At 45.3% G+C, this 27328-nt stretch overlaps 1 protein-coding gene across 1 annotated transcript; it reads left to right on the plus strand.

Moving 5' to 3' along the window:
* Positions 1-5575: 5575 nt before the first annotated feature.
* On the plus strand, positions 5576-22455 carry NRIP2 (nuclear receptor interacting protein 2). The gene is made up of 6 exons (XM_009894107.1): positions 5576-5806; positions 11440-11616; positions 18034-18116; positions 18579-18706; positions 21489-21541; positions 22363-22455. Exons 1-6 carry the CDS (start codon positions 5576-5578, stop codon positions 22453-22455), a joined length of 765 nt encoding a protein of 254 aa, XP_009892409.1.
* The last annotated feature ends 4873 nt before the right edge of the window (positions 22456-27328 follow it).

Genomic DNA, 27328 nt, shown 5'->3' on the forward strand with positions numbered 1-27328 from the left:
CAAGACAAGAACTGCTCTGATTCTACAGCTAGCTAGGCACAGAAAAGAAGTGTATAGGTGGTTGTCTTATTTATTTGCTTCTGTTGTTGTTGTTTTATATGAAAAAATAAAAAGTTTTGACAGAAGCCCACAGATAGCCACTCAAAGCACCTTGCCAAGACTCTGTAAGTGTTTTTAGTAATAAGCCCACACATATGCATACCAAATTAAGCTTTTCAAGGCAACTCTAACAGCATTGGGTTTTACTGTTTGAGTGTTCAGCTTTGAGGACATCCTCTGAAAGGAGTCTTAATGGTGCAAAATTGTCATTATTATTATGGCAGGATATAGGGACTTCAAAATAATTGTCTGTGTTAGGGACAAGTGCGTTCTTAGCCTCAAGTTAAGTGGATAATGGAAATTCTGTTCTCCCTACGGATAGGAAATGGAGGGACAGTGAAATGAAAGCAACTACCCAGAGACACACACAAGAGACATCTTTGAGCCTGCACATTTCCAAGTACAGTGCTGTTGGCCTTAAATACACAACTATCCTTCATCTCAGACTCTTGCACACTTTTATTGGTAAGCTTATTCCTACCAGAAATTAGTCTATACTTTAAACATCTATATGAGCACAGAGAAGCTCTAACATGAGTAAGATAATTGCCATTCCTATGTGCATTAGCACTATGTAATAAAAGTGGATATTCTTTCCCGTTGTGAAAACAAAGCTGAAGTCATCTAGCGTAATAAATGCAGCCATGTAATGAAAAGGGGAATTTTGTATTGCCTGCTGCATGATCAGCAACTGTTCTGTGGCAATGCTAACTATTCTAACCAAACAGAAACGGCCCCTTTATATGCAGCTTAGCTCAAGCAGTGAAATCAATACAGACAGGACACAAATCATTCCAAGCAATATTTATACAGCAGGGGGAATTCATATTGGATAACATTGTTCCAAGTTTGCCACAGTGTTTTCATAAATCTGGGCCCTACGGCAGATGACTACAGAGACTTGACCCGGAATTACCTAATTAAGCAAACTATTCTACTTTCTGACCTTACTGGCAGGACACACTTGGCTGTCCAGCAGCTGAGCTAAAAATGTAAAATGTACATCTGAGATGACATTTATCTCAAGGAAACTTGCCAGACATATTCACAGATATAATTACTGTAACTGTTACTTATTATTTGAAGAATAGGAATATGTTTTCTTTTCCAAATAGACAAACTGGAGGGAATTCAAAGCAGAGGAAGCTTTTTTCCAAAGATTTTTTTTTTCAGAGATGGAAGGGGAGAGAGAAGCATGCATAATTTGCCTGAATATGGTTTTCCTCTTGTCCCTCCTCTGGACCCTCTGTGCATCCATGGACTGTGCACAAACTGTGACAATGCAAGAGGATGAGCCGAAAGTCATCTCACAGCGATCCTGTACTGGGCCACCACAAGGAATATCCTTGTCTTGACCTAGTTGCTAAGCCAAGGGGCACTTTTACAGCCACTTGAAACTTGCTCTACCAGACTGAGACAGTGCCTTGGAAACTGGTGTAATGTAGAAACAATCTGGTTACATTATGTGGGGACTATTGTTGAGCTCTGTAACAGCCCAGTTTGACACAAAAGAAATGTAAAACTTTATCTACAATCCATATTCCCACCTGCACTGTGTTTGCTCTACAACAGGACAAAATAATAGCTTTCCGGAGGTGAGATACAAGGAAAATCCGTGGTGAAAGAACCTCAGCTTGTGAATTAAATTGTTGAAAGAGAAAAATTCAAAGCTGAAGAGAATTCTTTGACAAGGGAACAAATATTAGAAGTTGCAAAAGTAGTAGGAGAATAATTTAAAGAGGAATGGTTAGGTTAGGTAAAGCTTCCCGGAGGTGAGATACAAGGAAAATCTGTGGTGAAAGAACCTCAGCTTGTGAATTTCAAGTCAAACCAGTGAACGTCTTCAGCAGAGCAACTTCTCAAACAACTGGGATGCTCCCTAAAGCTCCTAGCAGATGGAGGTGAAATCTTTACTTTGTCTCATGTTCTTTAATCTGGGAGTTACTTCTTTCAGTAAGAGTCCATTGCTTCCCTTCACTACTTCATGTACTGTTCATTAATTTCTTCAACAAGGAAGGATGGAATAGAATATTGGCTGACTGGAATATTGACCCTCTTCTGTTTCTTGGCTGGGCAAGCTGCCTACTGGGAAATGCTGCTTTTCAGTGCCTTTCCTCAGAAGTATGGGCACTAGTCCTGAATTCTTCAGCATTTCTCAGGCATGGAGGGGGTCAACAGCCGTCACCAACAGCCATGAACACAGACACAGTGCTGTGGCTTTGTGGTGAGAAGCTGGAATCTTTTGACCCAGAGCTCTCACTGACTGCTTGAGCTAGAAGGCCAAGCCCCTAGCAGAAGCAGGGAGGAGGGCTTTTGTTTTCTGTGGAGGTGAAGTGGTTCTTCCATTGTCTGAATAACGCTGTTATACATCCTGCAAGAATTTCTGCATGAAGGATAGAGAATAGTGAGGTATAACGGGTTATGATTATCGTATGTGACTGGATCTAAGAATGAAAATAATTTCTCAGTGTGTATGGGATTGTGTATAAATGTTTTTTATTTAAATCAGTTTTATTTTTCTAACACTGGTTGTTGGTGAGTCATACAGTATTTTCCAAGGCCTACAAAATATGACTGGGAAAGGCATAGCTACTGGGAAAAAACTTAAATTTGCTGCACTGTGGTCTGGCTCTCCATTAGAAAACCTCTAAAAGTGTCCCTTCTGCAAAAAAAAAAAAAAAAAAAATGTAAGCACCTAACCAATTTGTAAATGGGCTCTGTTTAAGAAGAACATGATGGAAAAAGTAATAGCTGAATAGAAAAAAAAAAAAAAAACAGTGACCTAGAACCCAGCATGCCTCTGAAGGGAGAAGATGACTCCACCTCCATCAAAATGCTAGGAATTTTTGCCAGATCTGGGAACTAACACATCACTGGATATAAAGAGTTAAGTGACCTGCTCTTTGGAGTAGAAGGGATGAAGAAGGGGAGAAAGCTTTAAATAAGATTTGAAGAACTTTCCCCTTTGAGGCACTAGGAGAGAAATATTTTGTGAGTTAAGTGTCAGGATTAGCTGGTCAGACCCTAAAGCAGGACTAATCAAGCTCCAGCACAGCTGCAATGCAAACCAATTTTGATTGGGCTTTTCCAAAGTGCAGGGCAAGAACAAATAATAAAGTGTGGCTAGCTGCAAGGAGGAACTGGGACTGGGAACTTTGTGCTCTCTCTGCTCTTCGTGCCTACACGCACATCCAAGGTTGGAGACATCTCATCAGAAATTGTGTAACCCTGCCCATAGGTTTCAAGGCAGGGACTGTAGGGGATCTGGTCCCAAGATGTTCTGTTCAACTTTATAATTTCAAGGTCTGTTCTGAGGATTGAAGAAAATTGACACTGCTATTGCTGCCAGCAGAAGCAGAGCTGCCTTGTCAAGGCTGGCCTGCTGAGGTATTCACAGTCTGCAGGAAGGGAAACAGGGCCCTGTGTGAGAATAGAGGTGTATGAGTCAGTACTGGTTTATGCGGATAGTTAAAGAACTTGATAAAAAGACTCAAAGGATGCTCAGTGAGGCCATAAGAGGTCAAAAGTGTGTGTAAATCAGGAATCATGACAACCTAGAGGCAAGAAAACAAGACCGTGGGAACACCGCTTCCCTGGGAATATCCATTATTTAAACTCCCTTCTTAATTCAGCTTGCAGAGAGACAAGGACAGTTGAAAACAGCTCCGCTGAGCTCCTGATGGGACTCTGCCTGCGTTATGGTCTTAGAGTTTGGCCTTGTAGTGTAAAGTAGTGAAAATATATTTATACTCCCATTCCTGCCAAATCTGGTTCTGCAAGTTGTTTCTGTGGGAACCATGATACATTGTGTAAGGCAGTTAGCACACTGGAAACAAAAAGGTTAACCTCTTCAAATTTTAGAATTACTCTAAAAAGGACCAGCCTCCCTTCTAACATTTGAGGACCAAAGATCCCAAGAGACATGCTCACACTCTGGTGATTATCAGGGATTAAAAGGCAAACATGGTTTGCTTTGCACTGAGGCCAACTTTTTTGTAGTTTCTGCAGCCACACTGAGGTCTTACAGTGGCTGACTGGACTCATCTTTGTACATGGACATTGGATTTACTTCCTAACATTGCAAACTCAGTGTTATATTTTTATATGCAATCTAGATCATAGAAATAACTGCTATCAGTAATATTGGAATGTTACATACTACTAAGCTGGAAAAAAAGAAAGGGAGCAACAGCAAGACTCCTTTTGCTGTAACTTTCATAGTCTGTTGCTGTTAATCCTTTTATGTTGTACGTGAAAGCTGTTTCACCCCCACCTGACATTCATGGAAAGGTAATGCTGTCCTCAACTTCATAGCTGAGTAAAACTCAGTTTCTTCTTCTGTACATGACGTCAGAACTGGTTCTTACTGAGGCAGTGTATTCACTCATGAAAAGGGATCAAAACAAAGCAGCTTCAGTTCAAATTTAAACTTACAGTTTCAGGCAGGACAATGTGGAGGCAGGAAGTTAAAAAAGTGAGCTCTGCCATGTCCTCTCTCCCCTGAGAGGAGGGATATCTGCCCTGGTCTAGACATCTCACACTGCAGCAATGTCAGCATACTCGGAGTGTAAACAGGGAGTCAAGTCCACTGGTATTGACAAGCCAGTGATTTTAGGTTTCTGCAACTTCAGCTGCAGATGGAGCAGGGTGAAAATGAGGGCAGAGTCAGGCCCAATACATTTGCCCTGGCGGGAAGCAGAAATCAGGCCTTCAGCATTTTGTTCAAGCTGCACAGTAAAATCCTCCGGTGCAGCCTATTCCAAATGTGTGACACTCTCTGCAGAAATGAGACCGTGCATGCCTGCCAGGAACCCTGAGACAGATGCTCTCTCCCATTTACCAAGGCACTGCATCATCTTGTAGACTGAATCATGTTGTTACCAGTATTTACAGATTCACTGAGATGCGTCAAAGCCCCACCAGCAGAGACACTGAACTGCACAGCCTGCCACCAAGAGATTTACTGTCTCTTCAGCGTATTGAGGGGAACAGGCAGTGTACACACACACACACACACAAGCGCGCGCGCGTGCGCACATGCAGCCTGAGGGAGGTAAGTCCAGCCCCCAGCAGCGGGGCCATCCTTCTGCTGCTGGATTTTTCCAGCTGGAGCATCTTGCAGGCTCTGCTGTAATTTATGGAAATTGGTTTCTGACGTGGGGCTTTTTCTGTTACGACAGGGACCCACCGACTGGAGAAGGCAGAGCTGCAGTCAGGGCAGGAGAAGAGAAGAAGAGGAAGAGGGACACCGGCAGAGTGGGGAGGACAGAGGGAGAAAAAGGCACAGAGACACCTCAGAGATGGGTGAGTTATAACTAAGAGAGCAGTAAGAAAGGCAGAGAAAGGGAGAGGAGAGCTGTAGGGAAGGGAAAGGAGCTCAGAGACTGAGTCAGCCTGAAGAGGGCAAACACCAGAAGACAAGTGCAGGGGACACCTCAGCATATCAAGAAGGACCTGTTCTGTCTGAATCTTCACCATGAGCACAAGGAAGAGCTGCCCCATGCCACTGGAACAAGGACACCAGGAAGAAAAGCAGAGTGAGGGTACTCCTGACCTGGAGCGACAAGAGCGTGAGGTGGAGCTGAGGAACAAAGCTATACTGCAACAGAAGAGGCGCCTTAAACAGGCCACTCAGTTTGTGCACAAGGACTCTGCTGACCTGCTGCCCCTGGACGGCTTGACAAGGCTTGGCACCTCCAAGGATCTGGTGAGTCCAGTGGGACCCCATTTGGGAGGGGGTGCTCCTAATAGCCTTCATCCCACTTGGGAACTGCTGCCAGGTTTGTGAAAGGGTCATGGGTTCAGCAAAGATGAAACTTCCCTTCAGCATCATCTAGGAGCAGGTCAGGGTGAGGGAAAAGAATGAATTGCCCATTTTTTGCATCCACCTTCCCATGCATCCCCATAGGGACAAAACTCCTCACAGAGGCAGGCAGACATGGACTGGAACGACTCCTCAGGATCCAACTTTCCACTCACCCAGTACATAAATACGTTCATCTAACATGTATGTTTCCATGTGGGACATCTCTGAAAACCCCCATGTATTCCTGCATGATCTAGCTTAAAAGCAGATTCCTTCCTGGATTCAGCAGGGAGGGAATCACAGTTTATGAAACTCCAAGGTTTGACCTTGTCACCTTTTTGCATTATCCTCTTTCCTCCCATTCTTTGGATTTCTGGAGGGGCAAGCACAGGGCAGGACCACTAGCCAGGTGCCCAGGCAGATGCAGTGGCCAGCACCTTTGGGGAGGAGGCACAGGAGTGAGGCCTGCGGGCGTCTCCTTGTGGAGATGTGGAGCAAGAAGCATCAGGGAGGGCATCTGTTCCAGGAGCCTGGGCAGTCTCTGGTCTGGAGGAACTTGTCCCAAAGCAGGGGAGCCGTTTCCTGTGGGATCTCTTGCTGACTTAACTGCACACATCTGCGCCTTGCTCTGGCAGTTTTGCTGTCTGACTTCTCCTCTCTACTGCCGAGTTTAACTGCTCAAGGATGTGGAGGTCTAAAAAGGGGAAAAGGCCCTAAAAGAGAGCCTGGGTCTGGCCAGTGATGTGGACACAACCATTTATTCCAGCTGTGCCAGTGGGTGTCATAGGAGACCTTGCCCCTCCCTGCAGCCCGTGCTTCCTTCTGTATCCTCAGATCATTGCAGCAGCACCACGGGTGCTTGTGTGTAACTCCTGCAGTCCCTTCCCGGCTCCCATGGCAGGCCCCATGGCTGCCGGCAGCGAGGTACTGCTACGCACAGGGCCACACGTGTGTGGGACAGGCAGAGTCCCAGGCACTGGGCCTGAAGCCATCCCCCTTGCTGAAACCTTCGGGTGCAGAGGCTCTGCTGTGTGCAGATGAGGGGTCAGTGCTATGTTCCTGTGCTGGCGTACCCTCCTGCTCCCGCCACCCTCCCCTGCAGCTGCCTCGGCTGCTGCTGAAAGTCCCTGGCTTGGCAGGGTCAAGGGTGGCTCCTCAAAGTCACCCTGAGCTGTCACGTCATGTTCTGCCAGCCCTTTGCAGATGTACACACGGCTGTTTCAAAGGGACTAGTCCTGAGCGTCCCTCTGGCCCTGGACACAGCTGCTGTCTGAAGTACAAGAGGGGAGCCACACAAGTGTCATGTTAGCAAGGAACAGGGACTCTCCTCCCTGTGGGGGAGGAGGTCTGGCTACACCAGAGCCTGGAGCTCCCTGTTCAGACTGGCAGCACCAGCCTTCACACCCTGCAGTGTTGCAACTGAAACATCTCCTCAGGAGGGGATAGCCAGACATACCCCTGGGCTCTTTCTTGTTGCAGCTTTTGGCAGGGAATGAGGAGGAGCCACTTTTCAGTCTCTTAGTGCGCGTTTGCTGATCCCAGCCACAAAGGCAGAGAGAAACACGTCTGCCTGCTTTGCTTTGGAATTGACTCCCGTCACACCATGCCCCAAAACTGCGGTGGCAGCCAGAGGCCTCTGTAAGAGTCCTGCACAGTATGGGTGTCAGTCTTTGCCACCAGAGGCTGGCACCCTGAAGCCCCAAACGCTTGCTATAGCAAGACAGGCCTTGTCCAAATTGCTTGCCATGAGCAGCTCTCCTGGTCAAATTAACCATTCCAGGCCAGAGACTTCGTCACATGCAGATGGCATTTTGGTCACTCAAAACCACTGCATAGTTCATGTTTGGCCTGTAACAGACTCGCTGAAACATTTTTACCTTGGAGCTAGGGAGCAGTGAATAAAGCATAACATCTCTTCTGCCATGGAAATGTTGCACTGGTGTTAGAAGGCACAAAATAAAGTGTGGCACCTGTGCAAAGTTCATAAACATAGTGCAATACGTAGGGTCAATGCAGTAGCTGTGGTACCTCCATTTCTGGAGCAAGAAAAGAACCAGGCCTTAGATTTCCAAGAGCAATTCAGCAGTCCCTGCGACTTGATGGGCCGCTGTGATATTGCTGTGATGTTTTGGGGGACTGCAAATCAGAGTCCAAAATATGCTTTCAGGCACTCCTTCAGCCCTGTACAAAACTCCACCTATGTTTCCTAAATTGATCTGGCTCCCTCCTGGGGAACAGGAATGCAGGGATGAAAACAAAGCAGAAGCAGGAAGCGCTGGAGAGGATGATCTTGGAGAGAGTGCAAAACACCCCAGAGTCCTGTAGCCCTTACACTGGGAGGAGAGTTTAATTCCCCAAAACATGTCTACACTGACAGTGGCTGACTCCAGCTGTGGCAGCCCTGCATGTCCTAAAATTAGAGCAAGGCCCCATGACATTTGAAAAAAACGTGTTTTCTTATACAGTCAAAGTCAGGCTGTTACTTTTTGCCACTCTTTTCTGTGTATTCTGGGTGTACATTCAGCTTATGCAATGCATCCAGCAGTGCCTGGGATTTGATGCTCCCATCACATCTCCAACAATGAGTAATTATACATTTCAGTGGAGAACTCACATTTTCAGCTTTGTAACAACTACAAGCATGACACTTTGATTATTTTTTTTTAATGGAAAAACAACAAAACTAGCTTCATCATCTAAAATCTTCTGACTTTACCAAGAAGGTCTCCCTTCCCAAAAATCAAGGTCCCCAGCTCATACCATTTCACTAATCATAGCAAGGCCTTGAGATTTCACATTGGAGAGCCTGAACCTGATGAGTTACACTGGAAACCCACTCTGACCCTTCTAAGAGTCCTGAGAGGGCCTCCCTTCCAGCTGCTTCAGGTCCTCCCTCACCATCCCCTTCATCTCATTGTTTCTTACCAACCCAAGAGACACAATGGTCTCCACTTCTCTGTCTCACTGGTGCAACAGAAGACAGGGAGGGCCACAGTAATCTGCTCTTGAATCCCATACCTCCACGGTCCCAAAGCTCAGCTACTCTATCAGTGCTACTCCATCGGTGCTTGGCTGCTTCCCAGCCTGAGTGACAAGAAGGAGACAGAGGTGGCAGCTACAAAGGACCTGCTCTTCCTGTGGGAAAGGTTGCAGGGAGAGGGAAAGGTCCTTCGCTTGCCAGATTGTGAGAGGAGACAGGAGGGAGTATGGGAATTTGGAGACCTGTTGTAGGTTCCCTGCCCTTTTCCCACGGCCCAGATGTTAGCTAGCAGCCAAAACTGGCACTGTGTTCAGAGTATTTAGGGAGTGAAGTACAACGGCCAGCTGTGCTGTGGGTCTGCACAGTAGGCTGGGAAAAGACTAGGAATGGAGAGATATTTTTACCTCACTTTTTCAACTACTGCAGTGTTTCTCATGCAGCATGTGAACGCTCTGACTCTCACCCCTGGAGTGATGGGGAAACAGAGCCATGAGGGACTTGGCACCTTGCAAAGAGCAATGCTGAGTGCAACCAAAGAGGCAATAACTCTCTCCTACTCCAACTATTGGGCAAAACTGAGAAGTCAGCATGCTTCTAGTTGCAATTTACACGCTTCTGTGGCCTCAGCCTGCTGACCAAGCATAAAGCTTGTTTGAAGCACACACACCCTGTAGGGTTAATACAGCTCAACTCATTGGCGGGTCTGGTCTAATTCAGATGTTTGGCCTGCACATTGTTAAGATTGTATATCAAACTGCTGCACCATCTGGAAGTTCATTTTTTAAATGTCTTTTTGAGAAAGATAAAAACAATGGTTTATGCTGTAGCACATTAGCCCCTTCAGATTTGTTGCCTTTCTTCACATAGGCAGTTGTTACTGAGAACACTATTGTCAGCTCTGAGCAGCTGCTCTCCTGGGGAAAGGCCATGGGGCTGAGTACCTGGAGGAAGGACAAAGTTACCTCCAACAGGCCTACTTCACTGATGCTGCTCATTGTTGATTCAGTAGCTGTGCAGGGATTGGAGACACTGGATCAATGTTGGGCAAAAAACAGAGCACCAAGCTGATGACAAAGGGAGTTTTCTTCCTACAGCAACACTTTCCCGTGTGTGTATGCAAGGTTGGGACAAGAAGGCATTCACGATTTTTCTTCCCTTTGGGTGCACCTCCCCGTCTTCCACCCAGAAGAAAAGAGATAGGAATGAGATAGGAATAAAGTTCCTTCAGCTGTTGATCTTGCGGATGGCTCTCCCTTCTAGCTGTGAACAACGTAGGGCTTCTGTTGTGGTTTGGGTCAAACCAGCCACGGGGTGAGTGACAGATGCTCCCCCCTCTACGTCTCTTTAAAAAAAAGAAAAAATAGTCAGGGGGGAGAGAGAGAGAGACTTATGAGTTTAGAAGGAACTAAACTACTTTAATGAATAATAAAATAAAAAGAAAATAATGAATTATATAGAAAACTGTATCAAGCTCCCAGGATGCCAATCATGTCACCAGCTGGCACTGGGGAAGTCCCAGACTGGACTCAGTGATGGATGGGAACTGCATTCTGGATCTGGATTCAGGATCAAAGGCATACGAACACACAGAGTCCTCCTTGGACACCAGCTATCGAGGAAAGAGAGAGCTGACCCTTTGATCCCTCAGCTTTTATAATTACCATGAGGCAGATGGGATGGAATACCCTGTTGGTCAGTTTTGGGTCATCTGTCCTCCCTGCATGTAGGAGGTCTCTACTCGTTTCTGCTTCTGACTCTCCAAGGGGGCAAATAATAAAGTTGGTTGCTCGTGGGTGTTATAGCAATAAGTATAAGCAGGAGCCTCTCTGCATGCCGTTCCTTGGCATCAGCTATAAACACAGGTCTTATCACTCTGAGAGAAAACAGTGTCTGCATAATATGCTGTTAATTTCAATAGTTTTGTTAATAGTTAATTTCAATAATTAGAAGAGGCCCAGCTAAAAAGTAAAGTTACTGAACAAAGTTGGTCCTGTTTTACCTCAAACCAGGGCACTTCATAGATGCTCCTTCAGCTAGGAAGGGAGTCCAAATAGTATCAGTTCTGATGGAGGGGAGCAGAGACAGACTCCAAAGAACATTAGAAACTAGTTTTAATTTCCTGTGCAGAGGAAGCTTCCTGCTTCACTACAAATAATTGCTTGTCCTGCCTACTTACCCACATGTACATCACACACATGCTGCGTCCTATGTCCCACATTAGAAGATGGGAGCGTGCCTGGTTGGATGTCAGCACACGCCCACTGGGTAGTGTATTGCAGTACCTGAACAGGTATGAGACCGTCAAGTCCATGTTTAGCTGAAGGAACAGATATATCCCAGAGACCTGCTTGTCACAGCCCAAAACTTTAACGTCACCTTAGTGGCTACAGAAAAAAATCTCGGGATTTAAAGGAAGCTTTTTGGGATAAGCCTGTCTTTCACCAGGATGATCAGTTGGGTCAAGTATTTGCAATCTGCTTCCATGGGCTAGCAAATGTCCTTGTCCTTAGCTCCATGCTTAGCTGGGATTTCTTTTTCTTTGTCATGGAGACAGCAGCCACATAGCGTGGTCCAGCGGCGTCTCTTGGAAGGCAATCTGAACAAGCTGCGGGGCGAGACCAGGGTTCAGTCTGCACGGGTTCAATCTCCGCTAGCAAAAGATCAGGATGAAAAGATGGAAAAGGAGGAGGACAGGAGAAAAGAGACTTCACTCCTGCTAATACAGTGCCAGGTAAGGCAACAACACGGTGCTGCTGATTTCACAGTGATGGCAAATGCGCAATGAGCTCCAGCTGCCCCACTCCCAAGGGCCATGCTAAGTTATTAATTGCAAAGCCAGCTGCAGCCAGAGAGAGCAGATTTCCCACATGGCCTTCAGTTCTTCCAGCAGAGAGAGGAAAGCTTTTCTGCTACGTGTGTTCTAGTTGTCCATATTGGAAGGTAAGCTACATTAATCACACTTCCTTCCTTTGGAGGCCAGCTTTCCCATGGTGTGAGGTATTTCATAACTGCATACAGAAGCAAGGAGTGTCTCCTTATCACTTTAGGACAGGTGCCCCTAGTTGATTTACGCTTACTGGATTCAGTCTGGTCTGATTCTCTCAGGTGTCAAAGGACCTCCTAAGAAAGTGTCTAAACGTGCCCTGAATTAGCACTGTTGCATTCCTTGATGGAAGCAGTATTTTTAGCTCCCTTTTCTTCTTACATCCTCCTATACAGCAGAACACAGTCCTCCCTGGCCCCTGTAGGTAAGAAGGCACATCCACAAGCTGTGCCCCATGAAAGAGGGCTGCATGGTTAGAGCTGTTCAGTAATATGCAGATATGAGACTCACCAAGGTATAGACCTGGTATACAAAATCTATTTTAAAGTTGTGTTTATTTCAGTTACCTGTCCTAAAGAACATCTCACATGTTAGCGTGTGAAGTCTACACTTTCAGGAAAAACGCCTACACCTTTGAAAATTCAGTTGGCACAATTAATTATCATATGAACATGACCTGGTAGCAATTTTCTGAAATGTTCAGATCAGGTGTCTCAGGACCACACAAAGCCACTGTCTGGTTTGTTTTCCAGCCTTTACTGTTGCAGTTAGGCATTGTTTACCCTGGGTTTTAGGCTCTGATGCAGCTAGGTTAACTTAACCATACTTGGGAAAACAGACTAGTAGGATGAATGGCTCTCCGTGTAATTTCTCCAAATAGCTGGAGTCTTTTTTTGATCAAATAAAAGTGTTTCTTTAATCACCGCTCTGTATGTTCTGTAAGAGTGCCATGGTTTCAGCTGGGATAGAGTTCACTTTTTTACTAGCAGCTGGTGTAGTGCTATGGTTTGGATTCGGGATGAGAAATTCTTTTGATAGTACACTGGTGTTTTTAGTTGTTGCTAGGCAGTCAGGGCATTTTCTGCTCGTCATATCGCCCTGCCAGCGAGCAGGCTGGGAAGGCACAAGCTGGGAAGCAATACAGCTGGGACAGCTGACCCCAACTGACAAAAGGGATATTCCAGACCATGTGATGTCATGGTCAGTATATAAAGCTGAGGGAAGAAGAAGGAAGGGGGAACGTTTGGAGTGATGTTGTTTAGCTTCCCAAGTATCCATTATGTGTGATGGAGTGAGCCCTGCTTTCCTGGAGGCATGCATAGGTATCATAACCCAGAGGCAGTAGCTAACTCAGCATCAGAGTCCACTACTTGTTCCCATTTTATATTTCTAATGTACCCCAGCTGTCACACACATTACATTTTCCTTCATGGAGGAAGGTTAATGAACATCACAGTCAAGGAAACGGGTCTAATGCTGCACTTAACTCTCCTTAAACTCAGCACCTTCTGCACAGGCATCTCTCGCTGTTTCTGCCCTTCTTAAGAGCCAGTCACCATTTGCCACACTTAATCTTCTTACATTGAGGGAAGGGAAGTTCTCCTCCTCTTCTTTTTAGTCTTGCTGCTTTTCACGTTCACATTTGTGAACTTCAAAAAGCCTTGCCTGTAAGTAACAGATCTATGGCAGAAAATAGCCCTCAGGCTGCCAGTTCATTTTAACCAGAGAGGTGAGCTGGTACTTTTTGGAGCACTGCTTGACTATGGTATAGTTTTTATTAGAAATGGAACATGACCCCAGTGAGGTCTCTTCTCTCTGACAGCAGCTTCTGAGAAAAGATCATCTACCAGCAAAAAGATTCCATTTACACTCAGGCAAGTATGCTGAAAATTTCAAAGTGGTAACAAATGCCTCACCTAACTAGTAACTGAACTTGACTAGGAAATAAAGCTGAATATATGTAGACTTCAGTGACACAGAAAGATTCAGGCAATAAGTGTTTTCACTCTAACAGGTTATAGTTGTCCTGTGCCTACGGCCTTTTTAAGTTACAGAGATCACAGACAGACCTGGTCTATAATAGCTGTACTGCAGAGTCACTCACCCTCCTATTTACTTAGGTGGGTTGCTCACGTGGTACTTTAGTAGAATTGCCCCTTTTTGTGGCAGTTTTTGCAAAGCACTTTGGAACACTTGCCATGACTGGCACCTGCATCATAAAATCAAGCTGTTATTTTTTGTGGTGGGGCTTGTCTCTCGTTGATTTGGAAACAAATGCTGAAATATTCCACTGCTGTCCAAAGCTGCTTTTCCTCTGTGCCAAAGCAACCTGGAATTAATCAGTCTTGGTTGGTTAAAGCAGCTTCTTGACTTTGGAAATGACATTATTTCAGGAAACAAAGCTCTTTATAAATGGTGATTCTTGCTTATTCCTCTCCCCTCTTTTTCTTTCTTGGAAATCCCCGTAATTGATTTTTAGATAAAAACTAATGGTGACTGGCAGTAACAGCTCTGAGGCAGAGATGAGAGTATGTAATGTGGTGAGACGTCCTCTTAGTCCAAGAAGGCTTGCAGTGCTCTTCAGCTGCCTGTGTACTTCTTACCTAATCTGCATTGTATTTGTGCTATGCTGGATCAAGGACACTCTTCAGACTCCTGGTGAGTTCTCTGGGCAAATAGTTACTAGTATAATTGGACGGTGGATAGCTTTTGTGAGGCTGCTGGAGCTCAATGAGATGAAATGTTGTTTTCTACAGAATAATCACTGTCCTGTTATGTCCTAGAAAGTTTTTAACTTGCAACTTTCCCAGCCTGCTCTGAAGAAACCTCAAGAATCTGCCTAGTGATACATTTTATGTTTATTATCACAATAATGCTAACATCTCATGCATCTCAGGTCTGTCTGCTCACAAAGTGACTCCTTAGCAATTGCTATCCATACTCCAGGTCTTCTGTTTCTGAAAAACTGCTACAATGTCTTTTCTGTAGCTGGGCAAGGAACAGTTGACCTCTGTGAGCCACAGCGATGGTTAACTCCTTCCCAGTAGAATCCATGTCTGTTAATGAGGAAGGGCTGATTCAGCTGGACAGTTGGTAGGTTGCAGTCTGGACAGATGTGGTAGCATATCTGAGCTGACACTCATGGCTAATATACCTGCTTAGATAGTGAGGAGGCACAGGAAAGCCTCTTCTGTGAGGCAGAGTATAGAGGATGAGCAGGGAGATGCTTAACATGTATCTGCACTTTGTGCTTTATCTTGCCTCTTGCCTTGTGGCCTTGCCTAATCTGGCCACAATCCTTTCAGGCAGGGCTGATGTGTCAGTGAGGACCAGACTGCACTAGAGCTCTAAAAGCAGAAAAGGAGGCAATTTTTCATAGAATCATAGAACCATAGAATAGTTTGGGTTGGAAGGGATCTTAAAGATCATTGATTTCCAATCCTGCTGCCATGGACAGCAATAAGGGACAGTCCTCTGGGTCCAGTCAATTTCCAGGCTGTTTTCTCTCTAGAAGTCCAGACTTCGTAATACCAAAGCTGTTTTGCCACAAACAGCTGTGATCATGAGGTAAGGTCGCATCTCTCCAATTGGCCTTGGGGGCTTCTGTGGGCAGGCACCACGCCTAGTCCTGAATGTTTAAACTTGACATGCCAGGCAGCCTGGAGCCATGATGGAAATGTTTTTCCTTGAACAAGCAGAAGTATTGCCAAAGTCAGGAGCTTCTAAATAGAGCGCTTTGCAGCTCTTCCCCTTCCGTGAGGTTCTAGCACGCTCTTCAACTTGCTTAAAGCATATTTGTGCCAAGAGGCAGGAAGCATGCATGAACGAAGGGCAAGAGATTGGTGTGCATTCTGGGAATAGGCAACAGCTCAGATGGATCTCCTACCAGCTCTGTCATGCGTGATCTGTATTACCATGGGATGGCAGTTCAAGCTGCTCCACAGTGAAATGGGACTGCTCATCCATGAAGGAGCTGTGGGAATATTCCTGTATGAATGTGCAAAAAACTGCAAAGAGAGCTTCTGGGGTTTGGTTTCTCTGTCTCTGACCCTGTTCCATGAATCTTCCGGCTGGTATTGGATTGGTTAAGTTTTGTGCTCTCCCAGCCCATGACTTTGTACTTCTGTGGCAATTTTCATACCATGTGCCAAAGAGCAGCCTTGGATTGAATTGGCTTTCCTGAAGTATTAAGCATTATATGCATCACTTGGGCGTTGTAAGAAGTCACAAGTGTTTGCAGTCACACGGGACTGTTAATTAACTGGACATAATTCTTTATGAGTAAGACATGCTTTTTCACATTAAAGAAGAAAAAGTATAATAACCAAATCAGGAGCTGTTGAAAATAAGCATCTGTGCACATTTTCTGTGTAGATACTGCTTGAGGACTGCTCTCCTTGTTCCTGGATGAGGCCACACATGGTGAAAGCTCATCCTTCTAAACTCACTGATGTTATTTAAATCACAGATTATACATCATATATACATATATGAGTCTCACGTGATTCTTGGTAAACTCTGTAAAACAAAATAGGTTGAAATCTCTAGCTCCAGTGGTCTTGCAGTGCTAGAGAATTTCTCAACTAAATGGCCATTCTAGGAATATGGTGTGTCTAATTGTTCAGAATGATTAAATTCTCTATGCTGGTGTACTGCAGATGCATTTTAGACCAGAGGAAGAGCTCCAAGACAAAACAGACTTGAAGTGCTTGATGTGCTCTCTGAGGTTGCCTTGAGTGCAATTAGCACTCAAGGTACTATTGGTGGTGTATCTGTTTGCAGCATTACCGTATTTCTTACAGGAAGAGTTTTCTCCTTTCTCTTTATAATAACTCACAAATACCACATTTCTGAAAATGAAATCTTGGAAATACTGGATGTAGCTCTCTGTGATGATTAACCCATGTAATAATCATAAACAAATTTAGTTAAGAAATGAGGAAACGGAGACATTTTCTTTGACCCTACTGGTGCTGCACTGAGTCCCCAGTGGTCATGCTGATCTGCTTAAGGTGTTCAAAGCATTTAAGCTCATCAGGAATAAGCATAAGGGTAGAGGAGCTGTGGGAGGTCTATTGCTGCTTCTGACTGGCTCATGACACTGAGTGCCATAGTTGATGGAAGAGAAGGAATCGCAGGAAAAATACAAATGATAGGAGGAGGAAAATGAGCCTCCCAAGATGGAAACTTTGTGGTTGGGGTTTTTTGGGGTGTTGGTGCAAGACAGAGCTTTGAAGAACTAGGCTGTCAAGAATGGGTATGGTTAGGCACTATAGGTAGGTGCAAGCCATATTTTGTAGATGGCAGTTACTCCATATTTTCTAATTTCTTTACTAAGTCCTGCTCCTTTTTTTTCTGAACATAACTCTTATTGATGTCCTTGACAACCCTATTTTTTCAGACCTCTACCATATATGAGACCTGCTGTTACTTCAGCACCTCTGGCCTGCCATTAAGGACCTACGCGCAGAGGGGACAAAAAACAGATGGCAACCACATCTCCTTTTCCCTTTCAAGTGCAAAGGGGTGAAGCAATGAAGTAGACAAGGCACTGGGGATTGTTCCAGTAAGATCATGCAGACGTGACTTGGGTGCAGGGCATCCAGTCTCTCCCTTTGCTAGATGGCACCACCTGTGAATATTGTAGTTGTAGTGTTCATGCCATATTTCCTTAAAGAGCTGTCTGGGAACTTAATGTAAGCCCCACACAAAATAGACACCTCTTGATTATGTTGTTTCTTGGTCTCAAGAGTCACTTGGATGTGTCAGTTACCTTGGGAACTGCCATAAATTCGAGCTCTTCTCAGGGATGCTTGTCCTGGGTGCTCTGGCTTCTCCCACAGACTTCTTCTGGAAGCTGTTCAACTGAGAACCGACGTCTAGTCCTGGAACGTTGTTCCCTGTGACAGCAGAAGAAATGGAGAGAGGAAACCTACAAAGGCTCTAGCACATGCTTATATTCCTTTAGAAGTTTTTGTCATATCAATTATTGCTCTGCCAATAAAGTCCATGTGGGTTTTCCAAACAAATTCACTTGTTATGCATCTTTTGACTGGAATATTACTAAGTTAAAGTTGCTAATAACAAATAAGTGTCTATGCAATCAAATACAAACTAAAGAAGACAAATTCAAAAAGAAGCCTTTGGCAGAGCACTGGGGAGACCACTGTTGTATTGGATGAGTCTCCTGCCCTATGACTGCTGCCTAAAACACCACATCTTTGGCTGTGTTGCTAAGGAAGGTCTAAGGGATTGTTACACTCTTGGAGGAGTGGGTAAGCTAATTTTGACCCCACAGTAATTATATGTTGTTGTTTTTTCTAGTGCCAAGGTCAGGTATTGAAAGCGACTGTTAACACTGGGTGTCTACCAAATCTCATCTCCAAGAGCTGTTTAAACCAGCTGGGGTAAGTCTTTGCACAGTGGAAAAGGAGGGGTGACTAAAAGAAAACCTATAACAAGAACATAGGCATTCTATTCCCAGCCCCAGTGATAATTACTAGCAGCTTTGCATGTGCACATGGCTGTTTAGGAGAAGATGCAGAGGGTGGGCTACAGGGCAAGGCATCAGAAGCACTGGCAAAGTTGTGTGCAGACCCCAGACTAGAAGGCAGAGCTGTGTCATTGTATCTGTGTGTACTGCAGAGCAAAGCTGCCCAGCTGATAGTTAGCCTCAGCGGTGAGGAACCCAAATGGACAGCACCTTATGGTTTGCTTGTGGAATCTGCCTCCAGACATGCTGTAAGAAAGAGATTCCTCCTCTTCTGGGCCTGTTCCCAATGAGACCAAGAAGTACTGCCATCAGTGAGAAGTCCTGTTTTTCTTCCTCTTCCTCCACTTGAGGCAATAACACCTCTTGTGTCCCACAGGCTGGAAGAAGTGTCTGCCATGGACTGTGGAGACCTCTCTCTTCCCATCCCCAGCGTTGTTGGCCGAGTAGAACATATGGAGTTGCAATTTGGCCAGGAGACAGTGCTGTGTTCAGCACTGGTTGTAGGTGAGAGTGCCAGCCCCTCCTCTCCCCCAGTTTTCCTGTGTCCCTTTTGCCTTGCCAAGGGCATTTAAAAGGATCTCTGGGAAAAGCATAATGTAGTGGGAGGTTGGTGATGCGGTCACCTCCACTGCTGGCCAAGATAGATCATTATGCGTTGTGAATACCCTCAGTGTAACCAAAGGCAAAGCACATAGGAAGAGTACAGAGAAGACAGAAGATGTTGAAAGTGGGGAGAAATGAAGTGCTTTTTGGTCATAACACAGGATGTGGAAAATTCTCATTTCCTTCTAAGATGGACCTTTCTTAAAATTATCCAGACTGCTTGATTAGTCCTCTGGTGCCCTATGTTCTCCTATTGAATGGGCAGTGGTGCCTTTGGCTGGATGGAGGTTACCAGAGAAACTGACAGAGGGTACAGCTTATTCCCCAGAGTGTTTCTCTGTGTACTCATCTGCCTCTGCTGCAGGGAGCTCCCTGGAAGAACCTAGTAGCCCCAGAGTGCTGAGTCTCCCTCAGTGTCCTGAGGCAGGACCCTTTGAAAGAAGCAGCCAGAGGAGACAAGGTCAACTCAGCAGGCACTGCAGCATGCCCAGAAAACTGCAGAAAGGCTGCATGTTCTGCCTTTACATCAAGCTGTGCATATGCTGAAAAAAACTTAGTCGTCTTTTTTTCCCCTGTTCTTTCTCCCTATTAGTCTTCTAGCTTTACCCTCTTGCCTTTATCTGTCTCCTCATCTTTGATGATTACTATTCATCTTCCAAGGCCTCCCTTGTTCCTTCTTTCATGTCCATTCCTCCCTCTTTCCCAATCATCTAGAAAGACCTTCCTCCTCTTCCATGCTCCAGCTTGCTCTTTTTCCCTAGTTTCTCTTCTACATGTTCTTGTCCTTCATGGGTAGACTGTATTAGTACCAGCACAGGCGAATTTAGCCCAATAGCACCTATCCATTTCACTGGGATATAAAAATGGCTGCCTGTAAAGAGCTACATCTCCCTGTGCACACCCTGTAAAATACAGCCACTGGTCACAGGGCAAGGAGGCATCCAGGAAACACAGGAAATGTTAATGATGTTACTGGTGGCTGCTGAATCCTGCAGACTCCAGGACCTGGGGATTCCTCCTTCCCTGCCACTGAAATCCAGATGGATGACTCTAAGACCCAGGAGGTCGCTCTTGCCCAGTCCAATGCATGTTCTTAGTGGCAGGTTCAGACAGTAGCAAGGCTGAACATATATTCCAGAGAGGCACATCCAGAGAGGATGCAGACAAGGCCAGCCACACAGATTACTACACGCAGAGCAGTGCCTTTACCAGCACTCACATAAACACCAGCACAGATATCCCAGTCCTGGTCCTCCTCTCTGGCTGACCAGGACAGAAGCTCATACATCTTCAGTCTCTAGACTCAGGAGCACACGCTTCACAGAGTCTTTGAATAGAATCACAGCTTCTAGGTCTGTCTTATATCCATGTCTGGACCCTGGGCCCCTTACCTAGCCACTGACACGGACCTTGAGTCTTTCCAGATGCAGGTTTCCTCCTACTGACTGGCTAGACCAGACTGAAGATTGCTAGCTAATTATGTGTACAAAACCACAAGCATATAGGATAAAATTCACTGGGGAAATATAAACACACCCAAGACTTTCTAGTTAGTGGCATTTAGATGTCTCACACATATGCCTTGTCCTCTTCAGTTTCTGGCTTATAAACCTAAGGCCCCTGTGACCCTGGTCAGAGCTGGTATCCAGAGCTCTCTTGCATGCATATCTCTCCAGTTGCTGGCACCTAGAACTACAAGCTCTGTGACCTGTAGTCCTTCTCCAGTTACTGGAACTTAGACCTTGCAGCACACATTGCAGTCCCTCTGGTTGCTGGCACCCAGACTTCTTTTGCACACTGGTCTCTCTAGTTGCTGGCATCTGGGAGCTACATCCCCTTCTGCAGTTGCTGACACAGCCCTATGAGCCCTACAGCCTGTGGTCCCTTCAGTTAACTGGTACATCTCTTGCATGCCAGTCCCTCCAGTTGCTGACATCTAGAGCTATTTGCCCTTTAACACATGGCATCTTCTACACTTGCTGGCACTTAAGACTTGCAACAGCAACATGTAGAATAGAGAGGTTAAACAGAAAAAAAAATTATTTCATGAAATAATTTAATAAGAAGGTCAGATAGATTGTCAGGTCAGATCAGGCGCAGGGTTCGGACAGGCAAGTGAACTGATCAACAGCCTGCTTGCATGTGACTGGCCCCCTTACTTCCCCTCCTCTCCATTTTTCCATGCTTGTTCTTCCCTGATCCACCCTGCTGCGTGCCTTCTCCTGCCTTTGGCCCTTCCCTTACACAGCCCATAGTAAGTTTTACATGATCCCACAAGCCCCCTCTGATATCTCATAGTAAGTTTCAAACAATCCCAGAAACCCCCTCAAATGTCTCATAATACTCATGATAATCATGGTTCTCTCCTCTTACCAGCTACAAAGTTCATTTTGACCCCCTTTGGGTCTGTGCCTAAGTAGCTCCTTTAACAGCTCATCAGTCAGTGGCAGAAGAGTGCTGGTCTTTGTTATTGTCACTGTTACCACCTGCTTGATAATGTTTGTGTGTTTAATTCATCACTTTCCTTGTTATTTGTTATTTACTTTATACTGAATAGACCGTAACCCTATAAGTTCATGAACCAGGTGCTCCTGTACTGCACATCCTCTTACAGGAGAGACACTTTATTTAGAGGGGCAGTATACATAGTCTTGAGCCTGACCAGTCTCTTCTCTCTTCTCAGATGATGAAACGCTGGAGTTTTGCATTGGTCTCCAGACTCTGGTGTCTCTCAAGGTAAGGAACAGCTCCTCTCAACAAGTTCTCCAAGATTTGGTTGCTGGAAGCATCAGAAATATTTATGGCCAGGTCTTCCAGGGTGCCACTTACACTGCTTGTTGCACAATTGCCCGGCTGGCTGCAGTATGCTCTGAGTCACTGATTTCTTTCTAGTCCTTCTTGAAGGTTTTAAGAAAGGAATCACCCAATAGGATACTATCCCATTTCTCATTCGTTGTATTCTTGACCATACAAGTTGCAAACAGGAAGAGAAAACTGAAGAGGAGACTAGAAAAGCCAAGGCACACTGTGTTACGAGTTATATCTGTATTGCCTTTTGAAGGCAGATGTGAACAAGCTCTGCCCTTGCTTTTGAGCCAAATGAGGCTGTCTGATCACATTCAGTGTCCAACACTAGCTGGACATGGGTGGTAAGAGTCCTCTCCTTTTGTCAGCTCAGCTCGGGGTTAGTGCTCTGCTGAGGTGGCTCCTGGGTAGCTCAGAATATGGCTGCAACAAGCTTGCTCCTGCTTGTCAAATATTTGTAGCCACATGTTAGACTCCTAAAGCAAGAAATGCATTGGTTTGAATGCCCGAGTGATGCGAAGACATCACCTCAGAGGGAGTCATAGGAGGAAGGGAGGGGAACAGCCCTGTGAAGGGTTTGGAGAAGAATCCATTGAAGGGAATAGGAATGGGCGACAGGAAGAGGAACTGTAAGGTCTCTACAAACCCAAACTGGGGTTGTTTGATGGTTATACAGGCTTTTCCCAGTCATAGACATGAAGAGATTTGCTGTCTGAAATGTCCAACAAGTAACTGGCTCTCCCCTTCTTTAGTGTTGCATCGACTTGGAGGAAGGAGTCCTGAGATTTAAAGCACTGAGTCAAGAGCTACCTTTTCTACATGCCTCTGAAGAGCCTGGTCAGTGACTGGCTGCATTCCCCATGTTTGGGGCTGAGGAGACTTGCTGCTATGAGAGACAGATGAGGGTGAGGCTCACGTGCCCCTAACCTTGCTGAGTTCTAGGCTGAGGCATTCACTGGGGAGTGAGAAAAAGGCAAATGGGTGCTGGAAGCTGTTGTTGCTGGGAGTGCCTCATCTTGGAGATACATCCCTCCTTTCAGTGGACCCTCTTGCTTGTCCCCATGTGCTGAGTGGGCATTTTGTTCTTCTTTTTCTATCTGTCCCTAGTCACTCCAATTTCTGCTTCTGTATTAAATTCACTCTACCCTTTTAATGACTTATTTTTACAATAACCTCTGCTCACGAGACAAGAGAGTCTCCGTGAACAATCTACAGTTGTTCTGTGGACAGGACAGCACTTTCTCCAAAAGCCTCCAAAGATTGCCATGAATGTTTCCCTTCTCTTTGCCTCAATGTGAGTGTACTCCACTCCCCTTTCTTTGTGGGAAGGGCTCTGTGGCCAGCCCCCTCACCTGTACTCTGGGAAGATAGATTTTGTTACTTTTTGCTGGCTCAGAGCAGAACAGAAGTATTTTCTTGGAAAAACCCTGCAGCAAGAACACTTTCAGAGTTCTTAATTCTAAGAAACATTTGCAGAAATGCTGAGCATAGATGCCTAGAGTACAGTGGACACTCGCAGGGGCTTGGCTTTTGCCACTACTATTTTGCTACTAAGCTATATTATATGAATGGCAATGCTTATCATCTCTTGGTGTTATATGTAGTAACCAGACTTGCACACCCTGCTCTTCTGACCAGGCCTCTTCTCTCTGCACTCCAGCTGCTAAAGCTACATTCCTATCACCTCTGCTGCATCATCAGAGATACTGCCACTCAATTTAAATGCTGCAATGAATTACAGCACCCAGAGTCTTCTGCTCTTTCAGCTCCTTTCTTTCAACTTGAAATCTAGCGATTTGCCACAGATACATCGTCAGTCTCTAGTCCCGGCATCTCACAGCCCATCAACTTTGCTACTCCTGCATGAAACAAGAACTAGACTTCCTTGCAGTATCAGCTCAGGTCAGAGAACTGCAAACTCATCTGGGATGACCAGGGTGATTATTAAGTCACTTAATTGTTGGGGTTTTAAATTATTTTTTTTTATTTTTTTAATGGAACATAGCTGTATGATAAAAACATAGTCTATTATTTACTAGCTCTAGGAAAGATGCACCAGATGAGGTCTTGTTCCATGCCTCGTAACTACTGATTCACTATCCAAACTCTGCACAATGTCCATTTGTCCACCCTTAGAATGTCACGATTTCCCTGTTTTTCCAGTCTTGCTGGATTAAACACCACTGGTTCTCTTCCTTTTTTATCAAACCACTCATTGTTTCTATCGTGCTTCTCAAAGAACATGTGTATGCGTTTTTGCTCTTTTTTGTTAGTTCTTTCCTAAATCAGAAACTGGAGTTTAACACACACTAAGGACAGCAGAGTTACTACCTGGCAGCTATGATTTGTGATGCACTTACAAGTGTTAGTTGGTGTGACTGGCATCTGCTCCTCCTACAAGCCATGTCAGGCTAGTGACTTCTATTGTTAGTCATCATATCTTGCAGCTTCTGACCTGTTCCTTGGCTTCTTTGCCATTCTTCTATTTGTGCATCTGACTATTTCTGGCTGCATGAACTGTTTTCCATGAATCTCCTGAATGCCACCAACGGTTCTCTCATTTACATCAGGACCCATGTCTACTTGATGAGCCTATCTTCCAAAGTACCAGTAATTCCTCCTGGATTTGTATCACTTGCATGTCTGACTGGGTTCTCAGACCCAGGGGTCTTTAATGACAGTTCAGGCTTGTACTAAACCATCGTGTGTGTCAGCTGGAACCTGGGTTAACTCTGCTGAAAAAATCTTGTTTGTGGCAGATGCACAAACTCTTGTTTGTGGAGACATTCAAAACCCGCCTGGATGCTGTCCTGTGCAACCTGTTGTAGGTGACCCTGCTCTGGCAGGGGGGGTGGACTAGATGATCTCCAGAGGTCCCTTCCAGCCCTGACCATTCTGTGATTCTGTGAGATGAAACACTTATGTTCCTATGTGCAGCAACGCACCCAGATTCCAACTCTTGTTGTCGTCTAAAAATGGTATGTGGAGCAACGGCAAATAACCAGCTAAAGATGACAGATACCATGTCCATTACACCTCTTATTATTCATTAACTTTTATAATTTATTTTAAAAAAACCACCCTAAAACCTAACCCTAAACATTAAAACTAACTCTAGCCCATACCCAAACCCTAAATCAGACCCTAAATCTAACCTCTAAAAGTAACCCTAACCCTAAATCCTAACCCTAAACTTTAAACCCCTAAAAAAAAACCTTAACCCCTAAACCTAATCCTAATCCTTAATGCTAACCCTAATCCTTAATGCTAACCCTGACCCTGACCCTAACTCCTAATCCTAAACCCTAGTCCCTAAGGCTAAACCCTAACCCTAAACATAACACCCTAAATCTAATCCTCTAACCCTCTATCTAACTCTAACCCCAAACTGTAAACCTAATTCTAAACATAATGCTAACTATAAACCCTAACCCCAACCCTAACCCTAAGCTCTAACCCCTAACCCAAACCCTAACTCTGTCCCTAACCCTAGCACTAACCACTAAACCTGACCCTAACCCTTACCCTTAACATGAAACCTAACCCCTAACCCTGAAAGTTAACCATAAACATCCTCAAACTCTAATCTTGTAACCATAACCCTAATCCCAAATCCTAAAACTAACTCAAACTCCTAACCCTAAACCCTAATGATAACTCTATCTCTAACCCCCTAACCCTCTAACACTAACCCCAAACCTAAAATAAACATTTAACTCTATCCCTAAGCCTAACCAGTAAATCTTAACCCTTAGCCCTAAACCCTAACCCTGACCCTAACTCTAACCCTGACCTGTAACTCTTAAACCTAAACCTAACCCCTAATCCTAATCCCCTAATCCTACCCAAAAACTTTAATCCTAACCCAACCCCCTAACCATAACCCTACCTCAAACCCTTAAACCTAACCCTATCCCTAACCATATCACTTGCCCCTAACCCTAACCCTTAACATAGCACCTAAACCTAACTCCTAACCCCAACCCTAAACTAAACCTAACCCTAATATAAAAACTAACCACAAAACCTCACGCTAAATATTAACACTAATCCTGACCCCTAACATTGACCATAACCACTAATCCTAACCCCTGGCCCCTAACCCTAAATCCTAACCCTAACTCCCTATATCTAACCACCTAACTCTAACCCACTTATTCTAACCCCCTAAACCTAATTAAAAAACCTAACCCTAATTCTAAATCTAACATTAACTCTAACCCTAATTATATGACCAACCCTAACCCTAACCCAAACCCCTATCACCAGCCCCTAACCCTTACCTTAAACAGCAAACCTAACCTTAACCCTATCCCTAACATTAACCCTAATCCTATCCCTAACTCCTAACCCTAAGACATAACCCCTAACTCTAACCCCAGCCGCACAACCTAAACCCTTACTCTAAACTGCTAAATCTAAGCCCGTAACCCTAAACCGAAAATCTAACCCTAATCCTAAAATTAACACTAACTCCAATCCCTAACTCCCAACCCCAACCCTATCCCTAACCCCTGACCCCCCTAACCCTAACCCTAACCTCTAACCCTATCTCTAACTCCTTACCCTAATGGCCCTAACCCTAACCCTAAACCTTACCCTAACCCATACCCCTAACCCTAACATTCCAGAGTATCTGATGGCTGTTGGGCTTTTGCCAGTGCCCACAGGGGTCCCTGCTTCCCTCCAGCATGCCAGTAGGGCTTTTGCTGGGTTTTGCTCTGGCCTGCCAGGGGCCTTGCTTCTCTCCAGAGTGCCCCAAAGCTTTTGTCAAGCTTTGTGAGGTCCACAAGGGGCCCTGCTTCCTTCCAGAGCACCCCAGAGCTTTTGCCAGGCTTTGCTGACGCCCAGGCAGGTCTGTGCCGCCTTCCAGAGCATCTGGCAGCTTTTGCCAGGCTTTTCTGGTGGCCGCAAGTGGCTGCCAAGGAAAGGTGAAGGCCACTAACAGCTTTCAGTCCTGGCCACTTCTGCGTGGGAGCCCTAGGGGGTAGGTGTGCATTTTGGAGCTGCGCTCTGGCGTGGGTAAGGGGGTAGGTGAGGGTTTGGTGGCAGAGCAAACGAAGAGCGCCAGTGTTGGTGGAGCTGTGAAGGCACTGCCAAGGGAAGGGGAGAGCCACCAACCACTTTCAGTACTGGCCACTTCTGTGTGAGCCATGCCTGGCAGGTGCCCATTTTGGAGCCGGGCTCTGGCTAGAGTGAACGTGTAGGTGAGTAGGAGTCTTCCCAAACTCAGATTGAAGCCAACAGGAATCTTTCCAATTCTTTAAAGGGTGCTGGATGGGATTCTACATAAAATTTGGCACGACTTTGAGTTGTCAATTCTATTTTGGCTAGTGCCTGTCACTTAACAGCCCTGCAGATACTTGCACACTAGCAGCTGTTGGAATTCACCAGGTGCTGTTCATACATGTCAGTCTTGGGATAACTCTGCTTTTGCTCACCCCCAGAACATCCTCCAGTCCTTCTAAAGCCTTTCTGTGATTCACATGCCTCATTTCTCAAATCCCCAGTAGTTCAGGTTCCTCTGCATATTAATGTGCTACAGTAGGTGAAAATCACCAGCTCCATCTGTCCCTCTCTTCTCTACATAATGAATCCTTCTGTATCTGCTCCTTACTTTCCCCAAGCAAACAATTCATTCTTCCACATCAGTAACTGATGAATTTCATTCTTCCAAAAGGAATTCCTGCCACCTTAGATAATTCTTTTAACACTTTC

Source organism: Charadrius vociferus, unplaced genomic scaffold (assembly GCF_000708025.1).
Source record: "Charadrius vociferus isolate BGI_N301 unplaced genomic scaffold, ASM70802v2 scaffold561, whole genome shotgun sequence".
NCBI lineage: Eukaryota > Metazoa > Chordata > Aves > Charadriiformes > Charadriidae > Charadrius > Charadrius vociferus.